The sequence below is a fragment of the Euwallacea similis genome, chromosome 33 (genome assembly GCF_039881205.1).
Source record: "Euwallacea similis isolate ESF13 chromosome 33, ESF131.1, whole genome shotgun sequence".
In the NCBI taxonomy this organism is placed as follows: domain Eukaryota; kingdom Metazoa; phylum Arthropoda; class Insecta; order Coleoptera; family Curculionidae; genus Euwallacea; species Euwallacea similis.
The window spans coordinates 1501510-1520471 of record NC_089641.1 but is presented as its reverse complement, the minus strand read 5'-3'; the positions used below and the strand labels follow the sequence as shown (position 1 = coordinate 1520471).

The 18962-nt window shown below is 34.9% G+C and overlaps 3 protein-coding genes and 1 pseudogene across 3 annotated transcripts; 2 read left to right on the top strand and 2 right to left on the bottom strand.

Moving 5' to 3' along the window:
• The first annotated feature begins 207 nt into the window (after positions 1-207).
• icln (chloride nucleotide-sensitive channel icln) lies at positions 208-1770 on the top strand. Its single transcript, XM_066404095.1, has 5 exons — positions 208-511; positions 569-726; positions 1147-1304; positions 1358-1478; positions 1536-1770. Exons 1-5 carry the CDS (start codon positions 393-395, stop codon positions 1628-1630), a joined length of 651 nt encoding a protein of 216 aa, XP_066260192.1. The 5' UTR covers positions 208-392; the 3' UTR covers positions 1631-1770.
• A 191-nt stretch (positions 1771-1961) lies between these two features.
• Positions 1962-10896, bottom strand: Clk (circadian locomoter output cycles kaput protein Clock). The gene is made up of 13 exons (XM_066404094.1): positions 10554-10896; positions 8726-8910; positions 7009-7050; positions 6808-6956; positions 6478-6659; positions 4733-4919; positions 4589-4658; positions 4386-4535; positions 4096-4332; positions 3822-4038; positions 3312-3551; positions 2984-3160; positions 1962-2929 (listed from the first exon to the last, which is right to left on the bottom strand). Exons 2-13 carry the CDS (start codon positions 8776-8778, stop codon positions 2753-2755), a joined length of 1881 nt encoding a protein of 626 aa, XP_066260191.1. The 5' UTR covers positions 8779-8910; positions 10554-10896; the 3' UTR covers positions 1962-2752.
• A 1130-nt stretch (positions 10897-12026) lies between these two features.
• LOC136418220 (myrosinase 1-like) lies at positions 12027-15683 on the top strand (annotated as a pseudogene).
• Positions 15677-18700, bottom strand: LOC136418221 (uncharacterized). Its single transcript, XM_066404209.1, has 3 exons — positions 18583-18700; positions 18158-18418; positions 15677-16717 (listed from the first exon to the last, which is right to left on the bottom strand). The coding sequence occupies exons 1-3, from the start codon at positions 18632-18634 to the stop codon at positions 15735-15737; spliced, it is 1296 nt and encodes a 431-aa protein (XP_066260306.1). The 5' UTR covers positions 18635-18700; the 3' UTR covers positions 15677-15734.
• Positions 18701-18962: the final 262 nt, after the last annotated feature.

Here is an 18962-nt window from a genome sequence, read left to right as displayed (position 1 = left end):
TTACCACGACTGACGACTTCACAGCCACTTCGTCTAATTGATCAAAACAGAGTTGCCAATATGGGCGATTTTATTGGGTATTGATGGCTGCCTAAACTAGAAAACCTCAATTATTACATACTTAAATCAATAAAGTCAATGCATCCTAAGAAATTAGAATGTTCAAAGATCACTTATTGAGCGTAGTTGTGAAAATACTGGCAACACGGTCAAATCAACACCTCAAGATAAAAGAAAACAAAATATGGGCAACACTGCAACGACAATTCTTTCAAAATTGAAATCGATTTGCTAATATGTATTGATATTTCTTATTGAATATAACAGCCGCATTTTTATATTTTTCTTTTAATTACCACTTATTAAATTAGTATTATATCAAGCAAACAAAAATGGTTATGATAAACTCTTTCAGATATCCCGAATCCACTGTCAGATACGAGCAACGAAACATTCGAGCTATTTTGGATAAGAAAGATTTGGGATTAGGAACTCTCTTTGTAAGCGAAAGGTATTCTTGTGCAATTTTTAAAGAATTTTCTTCTTTTAACCCCATTAATGGTTTCAGAACACTATGCTGGCAAGAAAAGGGTTCTTTTGGCTTCTCTATTCACTATCACAATGTGACTTTACATGCCATAGCAAGAGATGACCTCGGAAATGAATCTCTATTACTTCCAAAGGACTGTGTTTACGTTATGCTCGATGGAATGTTCTACATGCCAGGTGACTGGATTTATTATTTACTGGATGATTATCTACAGACTAGCAACTTTTTGCTAGTCGATAGTTTAGTCCGACAATTAGTATCTTAGTAATGTTTACATAGGAGATCTTAGTAACTATAAGAGCAAGAAAAAATAAATAGAGCACTCTTAATGCCTTCTGGAAAAAAGTTTCCTAAAGTAATTAAAAATTTTCAATTGTCTTTTTTGAATAGATTTTGATGATCAGGAGTTCATGGTTTTTGGATGCAGGATTATTGATCTTATATTTGTTTATAATCTACTACAAGGTCCTTGTAGAATTTGATGACAACAGAATTACATTATCATTGATTATAATCCTGAATTATGCTAAAACCCTCTTCTAATTTTTCATAGGGAATAAAATTTACGACATTCCTGCATTAAATTAATCTTCCAGGTGATGCACCTCAAACCATAGAAGGAGAAGAAGATGAAGGTGATAGTGATGAAGAAGTGAGTGAAATTAGCGAATTGCTGTTAGTCCCTAATGAAGAAGATGCATCTAGTGCTAGAGCTCGTGTAATGTCCATTTATGATGCAATTAGAATCTGCCAAGTAAGTATTGAAGAATCAGTTTAGAGCCTTGACAGTACAAGATAACTTTTTAGGGACTCAATCCTGATCCTCAAGATATGGATGAAGATGACGATGAGAACATCTTTGCCGATGCTGAAGGTGAGCTTGAAGAAGGTCATTATGTAATTCAAGATAGTGGAGCTGGTGATGCAGGTGCGTATTAATTTGTTTTATTTAGATTAGGTTGATTTTCATGTATTTCTTTCCTAGACATGGACGATTTATCTAAAAGAATGGAGGAAAACTTGAACGTAAATTACATTCAAAATGGAAATGAGGAAGATGAGTTTCAAGATGCAGACTAAATTAGTAGCTGTCTGTATAATTTATCTGCTCTTTTCCTTTTTGAAATCCCCATTAGTTAGGATTAGGGGATTCCAAGAAATTTTCAATGTAATCAATGTAAATGTAATAACCACTACAATTAAAATAACCATTTTTATATAAGGATTTTTTTATGTTAAGTTACCAAAACAGCTTTAGTAGTAAGTTAAATATTTTCAACAAAGTTTCCTGATAATTCTTTTCGTGTATTTTCATAAATCAATCATAAATTCATCATAAATCCCTTCTTTATATGTCAGTTGCTTTATTTCCAATACAGGTCGAGTTTTTTTGCAATGAAACAACAATAGGAGATTAAATTGTCTTTAATTAAATAACAATAACGCAGGTACTTTCAAGAAGATAGGTATGGCTCAATACTCTAATACTTACATTATTTAAAGAATTAACCGCTATTGGGTAATAATAGTAATAATTTATAATGGTTAAGTATAGGTAGATATTACATAAATTGTATAGACACAAAAAAGTAGGTACTTGTACTGGATTGATAGGTATTACATTTAAGTATAAATGCATAAATATAATTATTATATAAACACAAGTTTTGGCGAAATTTGGCTAGGGATTTCTAAGAACAAAGTGGTTTATGTGGGATTGGGATAACTCTTTCGTGAAGATTGTCCCTAAAGTCGTTCCATTTGAAAACAGGGGTTCCTATATGAGTTATAATTGTAAAATTTCAAGTTGTTTATGAGTTAGAACCTTCAGAATATACTCAATTTGTGACCGTTTAAATATGTATTAAGCACGTAATAGTGGTATCACCGCCACCACACACTTACCACCTAGATTACAAAATACATAACAGTTTCGAGACAAAATGTTAGAAGAATATACAGTTTCGTCTTTGACTAACTAATCAGAGACAGAAGAAGTAGACTTCAACATTGTATATGGTTCAAGATCTTTGATCAGAAACAAGATCGAACATAGAACTATAACAATAATAATTTAATAATTATTGAAAGGAATTCCTCCGTCTTCCACTATCTTTAATGTGTAGCGATCATATTCAAATCAAGAAAACTCCGAAAATGGTCATCAATGAACCGGATTCTTTATCAACTTTAAACGGTAATTCAGTTATTTTGACTATTAGAGTCCGGAGTATTATACAAAACACTAGATTGGTGTGATGCCACATTAACAGTGACTGGTACTATAACCGAAGGCGATCCTGTCATCGTGTTGGGCATGATGGACACTGATGGAGCTGTAGTGCTGCTTACTGCTGCCGCATTGCTAGCCTGATACGTCTGAACAAGAAACTATAGAACTTTTTTGAACAATATCACCATTTGATCCCTCACCGTTGGCGACGTTTGCTGGCCTTGCTGCAGCAGCCCTAAGCGAGCCATCAGCAACTGCTCAGAGATTCTCCTCAGCTCCTGCTGCTGATGTCCAATGATGACCTGCAACTCTGCTTGCTTACGTTGAAGATCTGCTTGCAGTTGATGATGAACCGGAGATAAGGGAAGATTTTCAACCTGAATTAGATAAATGCTTTTTCTTAATCTAAGGGCTTTAAATAACTTATATAATAATGACATTGTATAAATCATGATAAGCGATATAGACAATTGTGTGATTTTTAGTATTAAGGGAGCATGAATCTGACATAACTCCAAGGAGACTTACAGGTAATGGTGACAACACTGCTTGATGTGTTGGATAGCTAAGCACTGGTTGTAAGGGGATAGCTGCCACGTACTGGGCAGGTTCCAGAAATTGGGGAGACGACTGAGGCTGCGCTTGCACCTGCTGAATAGGAGCTAAGGACGGTTGTGAAGATCGGCTAGGGCTTCTTTCAGGCTGTTGAGGTGAAGGAGGAATTGACTGCAGACTAGAGCCGATCAGGCTTTGACTCATCCGAGATTTCTATGAAATAGCGTTATGATTAACAAAAAATAAATAATAAACTTCTGGCACCACAAAACGTACCAAGATCAAACAATTTAAAAAGCAAATTTGAAACTCCAAAACTTGAAAAATTAGGTGTTATTAAGTAGCCTTATTCCAGAATCGACAATATTAACAATATTTTCCTAGTATAGAGGCTTACTACTATAAGGTCAACCAATGCTTCAAGTTTATTAAATATCACAATTGCTAGGTCTCGTTTTGCCATCAATTTCAGATGATACTCACCACAGACTTTTCAGTCATAATAGATTGTCGTGAAGCGGGAGAATCGGCCGACATGGAGGTGCAGTCCGAATCCGCACCCCTTATTTTAGAACCTCCTCTGCTACTCCTTTTCCAAGGGTTGGAACTTGACCCTTGAATCTCCACCTCCCCTACCGGAGACGGTTCCCCAGAAGGGACGCCTTGACTCTGATTTCCTCGTTTTATTACATCCATATAACTAATAAAAAAAAGAGTCAACCAAAGACTATAAGGAGCAATTTGTGAAGTATATTACCTCACCACCCTATGGGTGCAAACCACAAACTCTGGTTTAGAATTCCATTGATGATAGGTGATATAGAAACGCGTTTGCAACCATATCCATTGCTGCCCTTTAGTCAAAAACCTATAGTAGCAAGAGGTACCTTCGCCCTTCTGCATCAACGACTCATGACAATCAATCACTCTATCTAAATCATCTACGTGGTAGTATTCATAGCCAGAGGTACCCAGAAGTTCAAAAGGAAGATACCTTTGGAAGTCGATCACTATATGGAAAATAATATTTTCATGTTGAAAATTTACCCAATAATTGGAGGTGCTCGATGATCCAAAAAGAGAAATTTCCACTCCAAGCTGTGTCTTGAGGTAAATTCACTTCTGTTAGAGTCAACCAGGGGCATTTCTTTGATTAAGAGGGGTGTTTGTACTTTTGCAGTACCGACGAAGACCAGCCTATAGCAGATATGATTAAGAACATTCAAAAGTATGCTTTATGAAATTAATACCTAGTTTCAGGTTCACTAGGAGCAGTACCAAATTTGTTCTCGCTGCCCTGAGTCATGTCCTCATCCGTACCTATGGATAATCCACACAAAGTATGCAGGATTTAAAGTCAATTTCAATTTATTAGTACTCTTTTAACTACTTACGAAAATAACCTAGAAAATAAACTAATTCGCAGTGCAGCATTTTTTCAGAATCCGAACCTCCTCTTTTGAAATGGCAGGAAAACGATACCTGGTTATCATCTTCGCGGGCATGGGATAAGATGTTGTAGAGGCCTGTGTGGTCCTCCTCACAGACCAGCTGAAAAATTGTCATGTCCAGGATGTCTTTCTGGAAAAAGTTAATGGTACCGTCAATTATTTATAATACGCCGCGATTCCTACAGAAAAGGGAATAGAATTTGTGATTGTTTCGCCTAGTTTTAACAGTAAACACACTGAAAATGTTGCAGCAACAAAGCAGACCGTAATTTTTGACAGTCTTCTGGTGCATATTCCCTTCATCAACAGCCAAAAGAATTGAATTTTTCGAACATCGTCCAAGCTTTGAATTGACTGAACAAAAACTTACGTCAGATTCCAGTTTTTAAAAGGATTTCAGGGTGCATATTCACCTATTGAAGAAACACTCATCAAACATAATTGAAAGAAAAATTCACGTAAAAATAATCATTTTCTGGGGTTTTTACTTCAAACCCCAGATTATGAGGTGAAATTAAAGCAAATTTCTAGCGTTTAACCAATTACATGAGAAACGCTGCGAAAACTCTCGACACTGGTCTGCCGTATTGGTATCAAAATCATCATCTTATTTCCATTGCAGCCCCCCGGTGGAAGAGTTTGAATTAAAAGAGATTTCATACTTTCGACGTACTTCGCTCCATAATCGACTCTGAAAATCATAATTCTCATAGTTTTTACCGCAAAGCCCTCACCGCGGGGCACTCGAATTAAATGAAATTTCAATCTCTTAACGAATCATGCAAAAACTCTTCAGAAAAGTCGACCATGTTGGAATAAAAATACTTGATTTCCCACAGTTGTTCCATCAAACCCCAGACTGTGAGAGCTCAAATTAAAGAAAATTTCATGCTTTAACAAATTATGCAAAAACTATCCAGAAATGGTGGCAGATCTTACAATTAAAAAAATCTTATTCTCAATAAGATTTTTCGTCAAACCCCTGAATGTGGGGACAGAAATTTAAGGCAATTTTACCCTCTTATCGGCTGAACTAGTTAAAGATTTTTTTAATAAATGTTACATAAAATTGTCTAAACAATTATTTTTTTCAGTGATACGCAAAAAATTAAACCAGAAAGCATTAAAATCGCCTTAATGAGTTTTACTTGTGTCGTCATAAACATAAATAGGGTGTTCCATTCAAAATAGCAAAAACGTTCTCATATGCTCGTTCCTTTAAATATTACATAAAACAGTTTTAGAGATATTAATAATATTCCAAACTTATCTTCTATTATGTATAGTGCAAAATACAACTTATTACAACCTGTTAACCGATTTTAATGCTGTTCAAAGATAGTTTTACAGACGTAAAAGACTAACGGTTTTGCACCCCCACAAGTCAGCACACTCACACATACAAATAACAATCAAAACTAATAATAATGTCAATGACAAGGCAGTTATTCCATTAGCATAAAGTTACGGTAAATCGTTGAAAATTAATAAAAAAAAGAACATGTAAAGGATACTGACATTGCGATAATTATAAATTACCGCATAAACCGTTAAGAGGCGTGTGTTACCATTCAAGGTAACCCGGTATCCTCTAGGCAACCTTCTTTGCCGATTAATTCCCTTTAATGAAAAAGGTGAAGAATTTGCAGTCCGATTTTATGAATAAATCTTAGTATAGGAGTGCTTACCGGTAGATATCCCAGCAGTGACGTAATACTCTCAGAGGTATAGAGGATGTGTCCACTAGTGGAGAAAACGATTATGAAACCGTCCACACCCTCCAACACCAAATGGGTGAACTCTTCGTTGGTCAAAAAGGACGGTTTCCAGTCTTCCTGGATTTCGTTGACTCTTGAACGGACTGCTAATTCTGGATCAACACCAACGGTGTCGTTAATATTTACCAATTCTGGTAACTTTACCAACAATATTATAAAAAAATTGAAACAGGCAGTGGATAATTTCCATAGAAAATCTCTTCATGATAAAGTTACCGAGACTTTTTCAAGTGTACTGACCGTTGTGATTTTTTAGGAACGATATAGTGGACTTAAGCACCGTGGATTTGTCCATTTTCCTCCCGCTAGTGGACACCATAGAGCTAAGTTCGTTGACCAACAGATTGAATTGGTCGCGGCGTTTCTTTTCGCTTAAATTTCGAGATTTTCTGTAAAAATATTGTTGAAAAACACTTTTTTGGTGGTTCAAATCATGCTTACCGTTTCGAGTCTTTATCATCTGAATCGTCATCCATAGTCTCACTAAAAAGATCGTTTATTCTGATTTTAATTCGCGTAATACTGTTAATAAGAAATACATGATAACATTATTATTTAATTATTCCGAATCCGTTATCGATTGATTTTATTTGAATAAAAACTGGTAATTAAGTGATAGATATGCTGTTGTCGGAGGTCGGAGTAAAAGTATAAAAATTATAATAACATACGAGCCGTTTTGTTACTTTTGAACCCGTTACTGTATTATTTATAAAAATCCTCTTTATCGGCACTATCTGTATTCTGTATTGTAACCTAATTAAGTGTTAATTAGAACTGTGAATTTAAATTACTATGGTAAGACTAGAGAATTGGTATAAAACACTAGGAAGTCCTATGAAGACCATACATATTTGGTGTGGAACCATATGGAATCATCTATATTGTTTCATGAAAATATTGCCTGTACGTATACGAAAAACCAGAAATTCCTAAAGCTTGTACTAATATGCAAAACCAGCATAAAGTAGCAATATTCGGGAAGCAAATAGATTTGAAATTGAAGTAAAAATACTCAAATTTGAACCGAAAATTCTCGCAACAAGGGATTGTTTAAATACCTATCACACGTTCTAAAAGACGCATTGTATAGAAATGCTCTACAGTTTTGTTTAACCTCCCCAGAGAAAAGAATATTAAACATACGATCAAGAATCATTACCGAAGATATATATTTAAAGGAAACCGTAAAAGTGGGTGTAGCTATTACTTCTGTGGTTATAATACTATGCATTATTGAACGTATTAACCAATAATGCATAAATTGTATTCTATCAAGGTAAAACAACAGCACCAGCACATATCGCATCGTTTACCGTTAATAAATTATTCTACGTATAAATACAAATATAATAGTAACCGTAAAAAATTGCAAACAAGTTGGATACTTTTTCAATTTCTTTAGTCAAAAAGATTCAATGATTTACAACAGTTTTCATATGTTTAAAATTAACAGAAAAGTACCTAACTCTATGATTTTGCACGAAACGGCAACGCGGTGCTTTGCATTTGTTTTTAAGGATAGGGGTTGTCACCTAGCATTGCAAAATAGAGCAAGAAATGTGCAATCTACGAATTTGCAATGAAGCTGAATTAAACATGTTAGAAATGGTTAATTTCGAATTTAATTCCATGCATCAATGAGTGTCAATTAACAGTAGAAGCACGATAGATGCTAAAGAAAACATCAATTCCTCAACATCCGTTATTTTGTTTAAGTTAGAAAAAAAAATGGCTACAATGCGTAATACATTTGTTATGGATTAACGTTAATAATTGCAATTGGAAAAATTATCGTAAAAAAATGCAAAATGAATAATTGACGAAGTCGGAGAAGAAATAGCAACAAGTTTCGCATTTGTTCGGATGGATCACCAAATTGTTGACAGAAATAGATATTGGTTAAACAAGGCAATGTTGTCAAATGCTTTGAGATTTGTCAGTTTTTTGATATAGAAAAACACAGGGAAATTTTATTAATTTGAAATTTTGCAAAAGGGAAACTTTTTAACTTATAATCTAATTTTTGGGTCTCTTGTAGAATGTTTGTGTTACTGTAGTTTAGACTCCGTTCAAGACGATCTACTGTTATTAAAACTTCGTAAACAAAATTCCATTAACGCACTTCATAAAGCAAAAATTGCATTTAGCAACTTACTCAGATCGTCTCCCCGAGTGATGTTTCTTGTAGCTGGGCATATTGGATTTCATTTTCGCTTAGTTCTTAAGTTTATACTTCCACCACATATATAAATTAGAATTGGAAAACAGCATTTTCGAAATGGATTGTGTCAGCTACTTTTTCACGCACCGGGTTCCGCATTACCCAGAATTTGTATTTGCCTGGAAACCAAAGTATGCACTAATAATCGATTTATTCGTTCGAAAAGTCAAATAAAACTATATTTCAAATGATGACTATTGAAGTGGTTATTTCAACGAAACCCTAAAAAAAACTGACTCAACTTGAGCTGTTGTCAGTAAACTTATTTTCTTGCGCTCTTATGTAACTTGTTACTTTTAAGTAGAGAATAATGTCTATGACTGAAACAAATAGAGGATTATGTCATTAATACAACAATTTTAGAATGTTTTTAAGTGTTAAAACGATAGTATAACGTTAAAGGCAGTATACTATTCGCACTGCAGTTTTTTGGTATGCATTAAGGAAGAAAAAGTAAGTATGTCAACGTTGCAGAACTCAATATATGGCTCAGTATTCGTAATTTAAATAAAAGAGAAGTACCATGTTGCCAAACTGAAGAGGTTGTTATCCTCTCCCATCCATAAATTTTTACTTTTTTCAAGACAATTACATATTAGTTGAATTTATAAGACCGTCTTTCTTAATCATTATTATTCAAAACTTCACAAATATTTCATTAATCTGAATACGTTTTTGAGATATTCGAAGCTTGATACAGATGAAGTTTCAAACAAGGGACTTTTCTATTCAGAGATTAGGCAGAGGTAAAAAATCTACGAGAAATAATACTATTTCCTATATTTTTGGAAAACGTCTAGAGACATTAACAGAAAAATCGCGATAAATTATGATTTTATTGCTTTTGAAACATAATTCTTTCGGTTCAGTGGCCCATAACTATTTTTTTTTAGTGAAACACCCTATATATTATTACGTTTCTAAGTTCCATGTGCTGTTAATAGAGTATTTGCCAATACAACATTTTAAATTGAGACAGCCTGTATATTATTATGATTTTGAGTTCTACTACTGTTACCAAACAATTTACCAATATATAGTTTTATATCGAATTTCATCAGTTCTCGAAATTTTAAAATTTTTATGCAGCTTAAAACATAATTCTATCTGTTCAGAGACCCGAAACTCGTTTTATTTAAATGAGACACTTCTATTTTATTATATTTTTGATTTCTGCTATTGCCCCCACGGAATCACTCAATATGTAGTATTATATCTGTAGCCAATTTGCCCAATATCTGATGCAGAAGAAAACACTGTTTTTCCAAATGAAAAGCCCGAAGAGCCCAAAATCTGTATGTTATTACATGAATGTATAACTTGAACTAATAATTTTTTGAATATTAAGAAGTTATCCTGCAGTTTGCAGTACGTCCTTGGTTGCTCTGTAACAATGTCTAATTAAAGATTATGGGAAGCAACTTCTGGGCATTCAAACTGCATATTAAACTCGGTGACGTAGCGAAATCTTGAAGTGTAAGAATTAATAAATTATTCAAATTGTAAAAGAAATTAAAACTTGCCCTAACACGTTTTTGGTTTTTTCGAAAAGGCAAAATAAGTATTTTTCATTTTTGGATATTAGGAACTCATTTTTCCAATATTTGCCCAACAGTGAAGTAGCAATTTTATCCAAATCACAATCAAATTTTGTTAAATTTTTAGCCTCAGTCCGATCCTGTTCTCTATAATTATAGAATATCGAATTAAATATTATATAGAAGAATTCTGGTCCATATAACATAGACCCAATATTACCTACCATTTCTTAATCCTCTACTGCCCAATTGCGACGCATCCCATCCCGAAATGAGGCCCACTAGCAACAAGTCCCTATTAGTGCACTGAAAGCTGTTGCGTCAAAATACCCCTTTTTGGGGTAAAACCCGAGAACCCTGCGATGGCTGGTACCACTTTAACCCGACACGCGTATTGTGGTACCCCGATCCTTGCAGACTATAAACAATTAACCGGCTTGAACATAATTATCATGATTCAAAGTCGAACCGTTGTCAGTTAAGTAAAAGTGTTGCTTCGATATAATGTGAAAGAATGAAGGAACACGGGGCAAAAGGGACTGTGTTGGAATTAGAAGAAGGCTCTAAAATGAGAAAAAAGGGACCTTTTCGAGGGTTAATGTTCGGTTGTTAAGAGTATTGACAGGTTTTAATGAGCCTGGTGTTTAAACTTGTCCAGTGAAGTTATTAAATTGGAAACGATATTGCCCGAGCTCCCCCTAGTTGACATTGAAATGCGCGCACGCCCTTCCATTTGCCACTTTATCAGCACATAATCAATCATTTCGTAATAAATCTAGCCAATCAACGGGAATGGAAAATGAGGCCTCTGTATACAAAGGAAGTCGTAGAAATTGGGGGGAAGGAAAGCATATGTAAAGCAGGGTGGGGGTTGGAGCAGTCTTGAAATTAGCTGAAGTCTTTCAAGATCACCACCCTTATTAAAAGGATTTTTGTAAAACGATAAACTGTTGGTAAATTGGTCGGAACAGTGTAATTTTAAATCTCAACCTATGATGTATGAACTACGGCCATGGTCACGCCATAATCGACTTTAGGATTTTCAAAAGATTTTAGAAAACTTTTCCGTGGTCGACTAAAAAACATTTGAATAGTTGCAAAATGTAACACTTTACTCACTTATTAGACGTACCAGGTACCACGAGTGTTTAAAACATGAAAATTAGGTCAAATTTTGATAAAATTCAAATTATTTAAAAAACCTTAAGTTTTAGGTATAGTAAATCTTATTAAAACAGACACCTATTTTGATCGGAGAATCCAAAAATGCAATAAATACAGAGGGTTTCATTTAAAAAAACACAACTTTGATACTTTTAGGGCTTTTGGGACACCCTGTATAATATGAAAATAATTTTAAAAAGTAGCCATAATAGATCCCCATATAGCCCAAAAGTGAAACCTTTTGAAAGCCTCGTATTTTAGCCAGAATATTCCGTGCCGTATAGCGTGAATAACCCTGTATAAGTACCATTACACACTTATAATCGTGATAAGAATTAAAGTGGCTCTTTGGCAATTTTGAGACGCTGATAATACATTCAAGTCGAAGAAATTCGATTAAACAAAGATTATGGACATAAATTATTGTCATCTATTTTTGTCAGTAAAAAGCACTTCAGGAGACACTCAAGAGATCCCACATTATTTAATTGTAATAGCGTTTACTGGCAACTACTAATTCCGCATCAAATCTCTTCTACGACCAACACCTCAAAATGGTGATAGTTTACGTTTTTATTGCATTGTTATTAGCTTTGGGGTATGTACTATTACAAAACTTAAGGAGAAGTTGAATTCTGCTGGTATAGGGTTAACTGTAATGATACTTCTTTGAGCAACATTTCCTTCCCTGACGACTTCTCCTTTGGGGTTGCAACAGGTGCTTATCAAATCGAAAGAGCATATGATGAGGATGGAAAAAGCGTGAACTTGTAGGATTAGTAAGGACTCTTAGGGACACTAAGTCAATTTACTGTCAACTTTACCTGAAAGATAATTTCCGTGGAAATCACGAAACTGATCGATGATTTGACTTTACCTCAGTGTTTCAATGGACGTGGCTCTTGGTACAATTGCCAAAACATTAATCTATTGGCCCTTAGGACCAAAAAATCAACCTCCTGATGATTGCGTCAAGATGTCAATTTTCATAGAAATAACGGAATAAAGGGAAAATCATTGACTTGATTCTTCGTTTCCATGGATTTTATCTTCTAAGTAAATTTGCCAGTACTTTGCCCTGATCGCCCAAGTATTTTAATTACCAAATCTCAACAACTATTAATTTTCTTTTTAGGTTCACCCACGAGCATTGGAAGAAAATGAATAACAATGCTACTGGGGACGTAGCTTGTGACTTCTACCACAAGTCGAAGGAAGACATTAAGCTGCTAGCGGCTTTGAGAGTTGACCTTTATCGATTTTCTTTGTCATGGAGCAGAATCCTCCCCAATGGTACTATCGAGAATATTAACATGGAGGGTGTTAATTACTATTTTGACATCCTCCAGGTAAGAATCGATTATTACGTTTATGAACTTCCTTTTTTGAATATCCATAAAAGATAAATGATATGACAAATGATAATGAGTGATATCGTTTTTAAATGGCAGCATGTCCTAAATAAAATGTACCTATAATTATAACCTTGTTCTAAATTATGTTTCTGTTAGGAGTAATTTACATTCGTGGTTAAACTTAAGCTGGAGTTGTACCGTTTCGTGTTATATTGCAACAATTTGAAAACGAGATTTCTTTCTTAAAAAATATCGGAAAAACGTTATTTTTTTGTGTCCTTGCGTATGAAGTAAAATTTATTACTTTTGGGAAACTATTCCAATTTTTTCCGTTGAATTTTTCCTTCAAATTTCATTATCAGATTTCAATCTAAAGGAATAAGCTTAAGTATTTTGTTATTGAGAGGAATGACAGAAATTTCTCGATCAAAATGATATTTATATTTACGTAGTTGATGATTCAATCAATTTAACACGAAATACTCGCTTCATGCATCTATTTGTTTCCCTATTGCCACACCACGGTTTGCGTCCTCATTTGACCCCATTGTTCTCAATTGAACATTTTTTCGATGGCTGGAGCGAAGTGGCTGTACAAGACTACACACTCTGAACATGTAGGTCTCGATAACTCTTAAGGATGCAGAGTTGGTTAAATCAAAGTTGTACCTTTATGAGAAAAGGATTTTACTTTGGTACAATATCTAAAATATTTTTTCATCTACACACAACGACCTCCAAAACCTCAACAATCTCGTGAAATCTCAACTTGACCAAATCTCTTCATCTTCAAAATCATGTTAATCAATGACAAGAAGTAGTTATTAAGTCTTCAATTTCGTTCTTCAGTATATATAATATATATATATATATATATATATATATATAATATATATAATCACGTACTAATAAAAATACTAAATATCTCAGACCCTGGGGCTCTACAACATAATCCTCTATGTCACCCTATACCACTGGGATCTCCCCTTGGTCTTTTTCGAAGCTGGCGGCTGGCTCAATCCTATCATCTTCGACTACTTCGCTGAATATGTCAAAGTTTGCTTCTAATTATTTGGAAACCACGTCAAAAATTGGATCGTCATCAACGAGCCTCAAACCACTTGCGTTTAGGTAAAATTTCACCATTAATCTTCGATTTTAAGTGGACACATCTAGATAGGACTATGAACAAAAAAGAAAAGCCCCAGAACTCAACCATGGAGCAGACGGGGTCTATCAGTGTGCATATACCAATGTTTTGGCCCATACCAAAGCTTACCACGTTTATGACGATGAGTTCAGGAAAGAATGAGGTGGGAGGGTGTCCATTGTGTTGGATAGGGATTGGACGGAGCCAAAAAACAGCTCTATTGAGGAGGAACAACAGACCTCTAGAATGGCAATGGTTTTCAACGTAAGCAGCTTTGAAACTGTATTACAGCAACTGTACCAAATGGTTACAATATTGCAGATGGGGCTCTAGGCTAATCCTATCTACAACGGTAATTGGCCTCATGAGGTGATCGTTAGAGTTAGAGAAAGAAATTTAGAAGAAGGTTCCTCCAAATCTAGATTGCCCAACTTCACTGAAGCGGAGATTAAGTACATCCAAGACACCTCCGACTTCTTCTGCTTAAATAAGTAAGATTTGGATAGTGTTTGATGATCCAAATTTTTAGTTATTGGTTGCAGTTATACTACATACTATGCTACTAAGTTAACTGCCATAAACGAGAACATTGGAACTGCCAATTATTCTTTAGACATCGGGATTGAAAGTTCTTATAACGCGAGCTGGAAATCTAAAGTTGACTGAGTAAACCAAGTACCACAGGGCTTCAGGAATTTAATAAATTATGTCTGAAACGAATATGGACTTAAGGAAATTATTATTACTGAGAATGGGTGAGCTGATACTAAGGATATAATAAACGATACTGATAGGATCGAGTATATTGGGGTAAGTATTTCCTTACAAAAATATACTTGAATGAAAAAATATACTTGAAATAATGTCGATTTGCAGCAATATTTGAGTGCTCTTTTAGACGCCTATTACATTGACAATGTGAATGTAACAGGTTACAACATATGGACAATCTGGAATGGACCAACGGCTACAGATATGAGCGCTCACTTGAATTAATCAAGTGTTTTACATTTGATTCCCTTATTTCAGCCAAGAATTGGGGTTTGTATAAGTAAATTTTACCGATGTTAATAGAACGAGAACAGTAAAAGAATCATACAAATGATACAAGAACGTCCTACAAAAATGTGCTTAGTGGATAGTTATATGAACTTTACTATCTCGATCGAAAATTCTCCAAAAAACATGCTGATCCCTTAAAACTTATTGTTAAATCATCGCCCTATTCCTTTTAAATTTAATTAATTAAACGTTAATTGCCGCTGGTGCACTTCTTATTTTTAGGTTTTGGGGACGTGGAAACCAAAACGTTATCCACTCTTTGACAACGGATGATCGGGAGACGGACTTACGAAAGACCAACTAGGAAGAAGAAACATCTAACAAATCACCTTCAGGAGGAAGATTAAATCCTCCGGATTCGAGGCATTTAATCACAAAAATCCGCGTTAACTAGTACCAACTAGGCCCAGGTTCCCTCATCATGAGAGGTAACCACCACTATCAACGCCAATAAAATATCCTTTTCCTGGAATGACGAAAACAGGAGCCAGAGAGCATTTGTGATATGTTAACTTGATTATTCCCAACCGACAACCCGCAAGAGCGACTGCCTCCGAAGAAAGAAGCATTAAGAAGAACAGAAAAGCGCCAAAACGACTATATAAAATATTCAAACTCAACATAAATATATTTCATATAATACAATATCTTAATTCACAACCAACTTTATCGCATTAAAATATAAGACCATCCACCAAAATAGCGAGCCCCAACAGGGAAGAAGACATCATTAAAGAGAACCCGGAATTTGTACTTGTCTCCAAAGTAGTCGTAGTGGTAACTTTCGAACTCTCAGAAGATGATGAAAATGTGGTTGCGGAAGAACTAGATTCAGACGAGGATATCTTGGAGGAGGAGGAGGATTCGATAGATGAAGGTGGTTCTTGTGTAATTTCAGTAATAATGGTTGACTGTTGGGTGGAAGATGTTATAGATGACAATGAAGTTGTACTGTCTGGCGAGTTGGTGGTGGTACCACTGGACGTTGTAGTGGTAAAAGTGATTGTAGTAAAATCAGAGTTTGTAGTAATATTAGGGCCTGTAGTAATGTCAGGGGTTGTAACAATATCAGGAGTGGTAGTAAGAGGGGTTGTAATAGTAGCCGGGGCTGTAGTAGTCGTAGTGGTAACTTTCGAACTCTCAGAAGATGATGAAAATGTGGTTGCGGAAGAACTAGATTCAGACGAGGATATCTTGGAGGAGGAGGAGGATTCGATAGATGAAGGTGGTTCTTGTGTAATTTCAGTAATAATGGTTGACTGTTGGGTGGAAGATGTTATAGATGACAATGAAGTTGTACTGTCTGGCGAGTTGGTGGTGGTACCACTGGACGTTGTAGTGGTAAAAGTGATTGTAGTAAAATCAGAGTTTGTAGTAATATTAGGGCCTGTAGTAATGTCAGGGGTTGTAACAATATCAGGAGTGGTAGTAAGAGGGGTTGTAATAGTAGCCGGGGCTGTAGTAGTAGTTATGGTAGAGATTTCCTCATCTTCAGTAAATGTATGGTCATTGCACAAAGAACCCACGCAGCCTGCACAATCTAAAACTAAATCCGAGGGCACATCATTAACATCTGGATTGAGGATGACTGTTTGAATAGTAGGGCAGATAGTGGCGGCATTATTCAGGCACATCCTGACAGTATGGATTTCATGATCTACAAGCAACATTACTTCATCAATATCTTTATATTCTCAATCCTCGAGGAAATCAAATTGTTGTGGGTTCCTAACGTAATAATTACGTTTTAGAACTGTTTACATTCCAGATCAGTCATATAAGTTACGTCAATATGACATAGTTAACACCAATAATCATAATACCACGTTTCAACAGGGTGTTGGCTAAACATTCACAGCAAATTTAAGAAGCTTGGGTCGAAATGAGAAAAAATGTAATTTTTAATTGCTTTATCCAAAATAATTAGGAAAATTGGAATATACAGGGTGTTTCAAAAGTACGAGCCCCTACTACAGACGGGTATTCTATGCATTAATATAAGAAAAAAATTCAAATATTTTTTTTCTAAATCGTTTCCTAAAAAAGTTATTACGATTTAAAAATGATGCCGATAAAGTAGTGTTTTGACCGTAATTGGTGAACGAGAAGTCACAAAGTATTGATGGGTGTATGATATTGGTATTGATAGGCAGCCGTAAAATTAGGTTTTAAAAACGAGTATAAAAAAATAAAATAAAAAAAAAGAAAAGGAAAGAATATTATTTTAATAACATAATTAACAAAATTAATGAAAAATTAGAAAGGTAAAAAATCACAGAAAATGGTTAAAATGGTTTCCTCCTTCCTCAATACACTTTTCTGAGCGTTTTCTGAAAGATCTTATTCGTTCGTAAATACTTGGTATATTGCGAATCTGATTAAATCCATTTTCAATTCGTACGCGAAGGTCCTTAATATCGTGAATAGGTGTGGAGTAGACAATTTGTTCTATTAGATCCCATAGGTAAAAATCCAAAGGATTAAGGTCCGGTGATCTAGCTGGCCAAGATACCGGACCTCATCGACCTATCCATCAATGCTCATAATCAGTACAGCATACTTTACCATCCACCATCTTTAAATCGTCATAACTTTCTTAGAAAACAATTTAGTAAAAAAAGTATTTGAACTTTTATCTTATATTAATATATAGAATACGCCTCTGAAGTAGCGGTCCGTACTTTTGAAACATCCTGTATATCGGGTGTAACTGTGTTAGTATAAAATATAATATTAGCCCTGTGAACACAATTCTGAAATTTCTGGATGAACTCTGATGTGATTTTAATAGCCTGTATAGAGGGGTATGTTATGATGAAATTGAATTGTATCACACATCAGTTAAGACTGAATCAGAAAGTGTAAAAATTCAACTATCAAAAATTGTGCAATTTTAGAAAAATTAAGAAAGGTTCGAAATTATTGTTTCTATCAGATCAAAACAACCTTTACAAAGGACATTGATTTTATGTCAATAAAAGCCACAAATCTAACGTTAGCTTACCGCTTGAATGTCCAAAATCGTTCAAAAATTTTCTGGAATGTCTCCTTCGACTTTTAATTTGGACCTCAATTTAATCGAGAAACAAAGACCTACCTTCATGAATAGTAGCCGTGACACACCCCCAAGTGGTCTCGGCATCGTCAACATTAAGTAAGTGGTTGCTGTTGTTTGCAGCTAGCTCAAAACTCTGTAAAATCCTGGTCACCAATGGGTTCTCTCCGTGGTACTGGTGTCTTAAATTTGTTGATGCAGGGCAGGCCACGGTTAGGACGTTGGACTGAAAGTCTGGATCTGTGAATTTGTTGCACCAGTTGCCGTTGAAGCATCTGTAGCATAGCTGGGCTTCCAAAGGCACTTAAAAAAGAAACATTTTAAAGAGCCTTTACCGGAAATTACAAAAACAGCAGTAAGTTTTCTTTAGAATAAAAAAGCTTGGTATTGTGTAATCACCAATGTAAAGACTTCAATCATCTCACCATTATCTGCTCAACTTTTACTTGGTAAAATCTGGGACTTACCGCAACTGGTAGCTACGAGGGCAACCGTGAAAAAGAAACTGTGCCCGATCATGCTTTATAAGACTAAATGAGATTTAATTTTCTAAGGAGTATTCATTTATGGCTACAAAGAGCTGTATGTCTAGCTGGGTGATGGATCGGTTTAAGGCAATTATCTTAACGTGAAATTAAGAGTTTTTGACAGGAGTTATTAGTGATGCACTTATTTAGCTTTAAAAATTAGCAATAACTGTGCCATAAAAATAGATAAGTTAACGGTTGTATCATCCTTCAAGCTTTTTTTATGTTTTAGGTCAAAAAAAATTCTGCATTTTTCTCTTAATAAACTATGCTGGTCCTGCAGTTCTAAGTAAAAAAATTCAATTATTATGTTGCTTAAA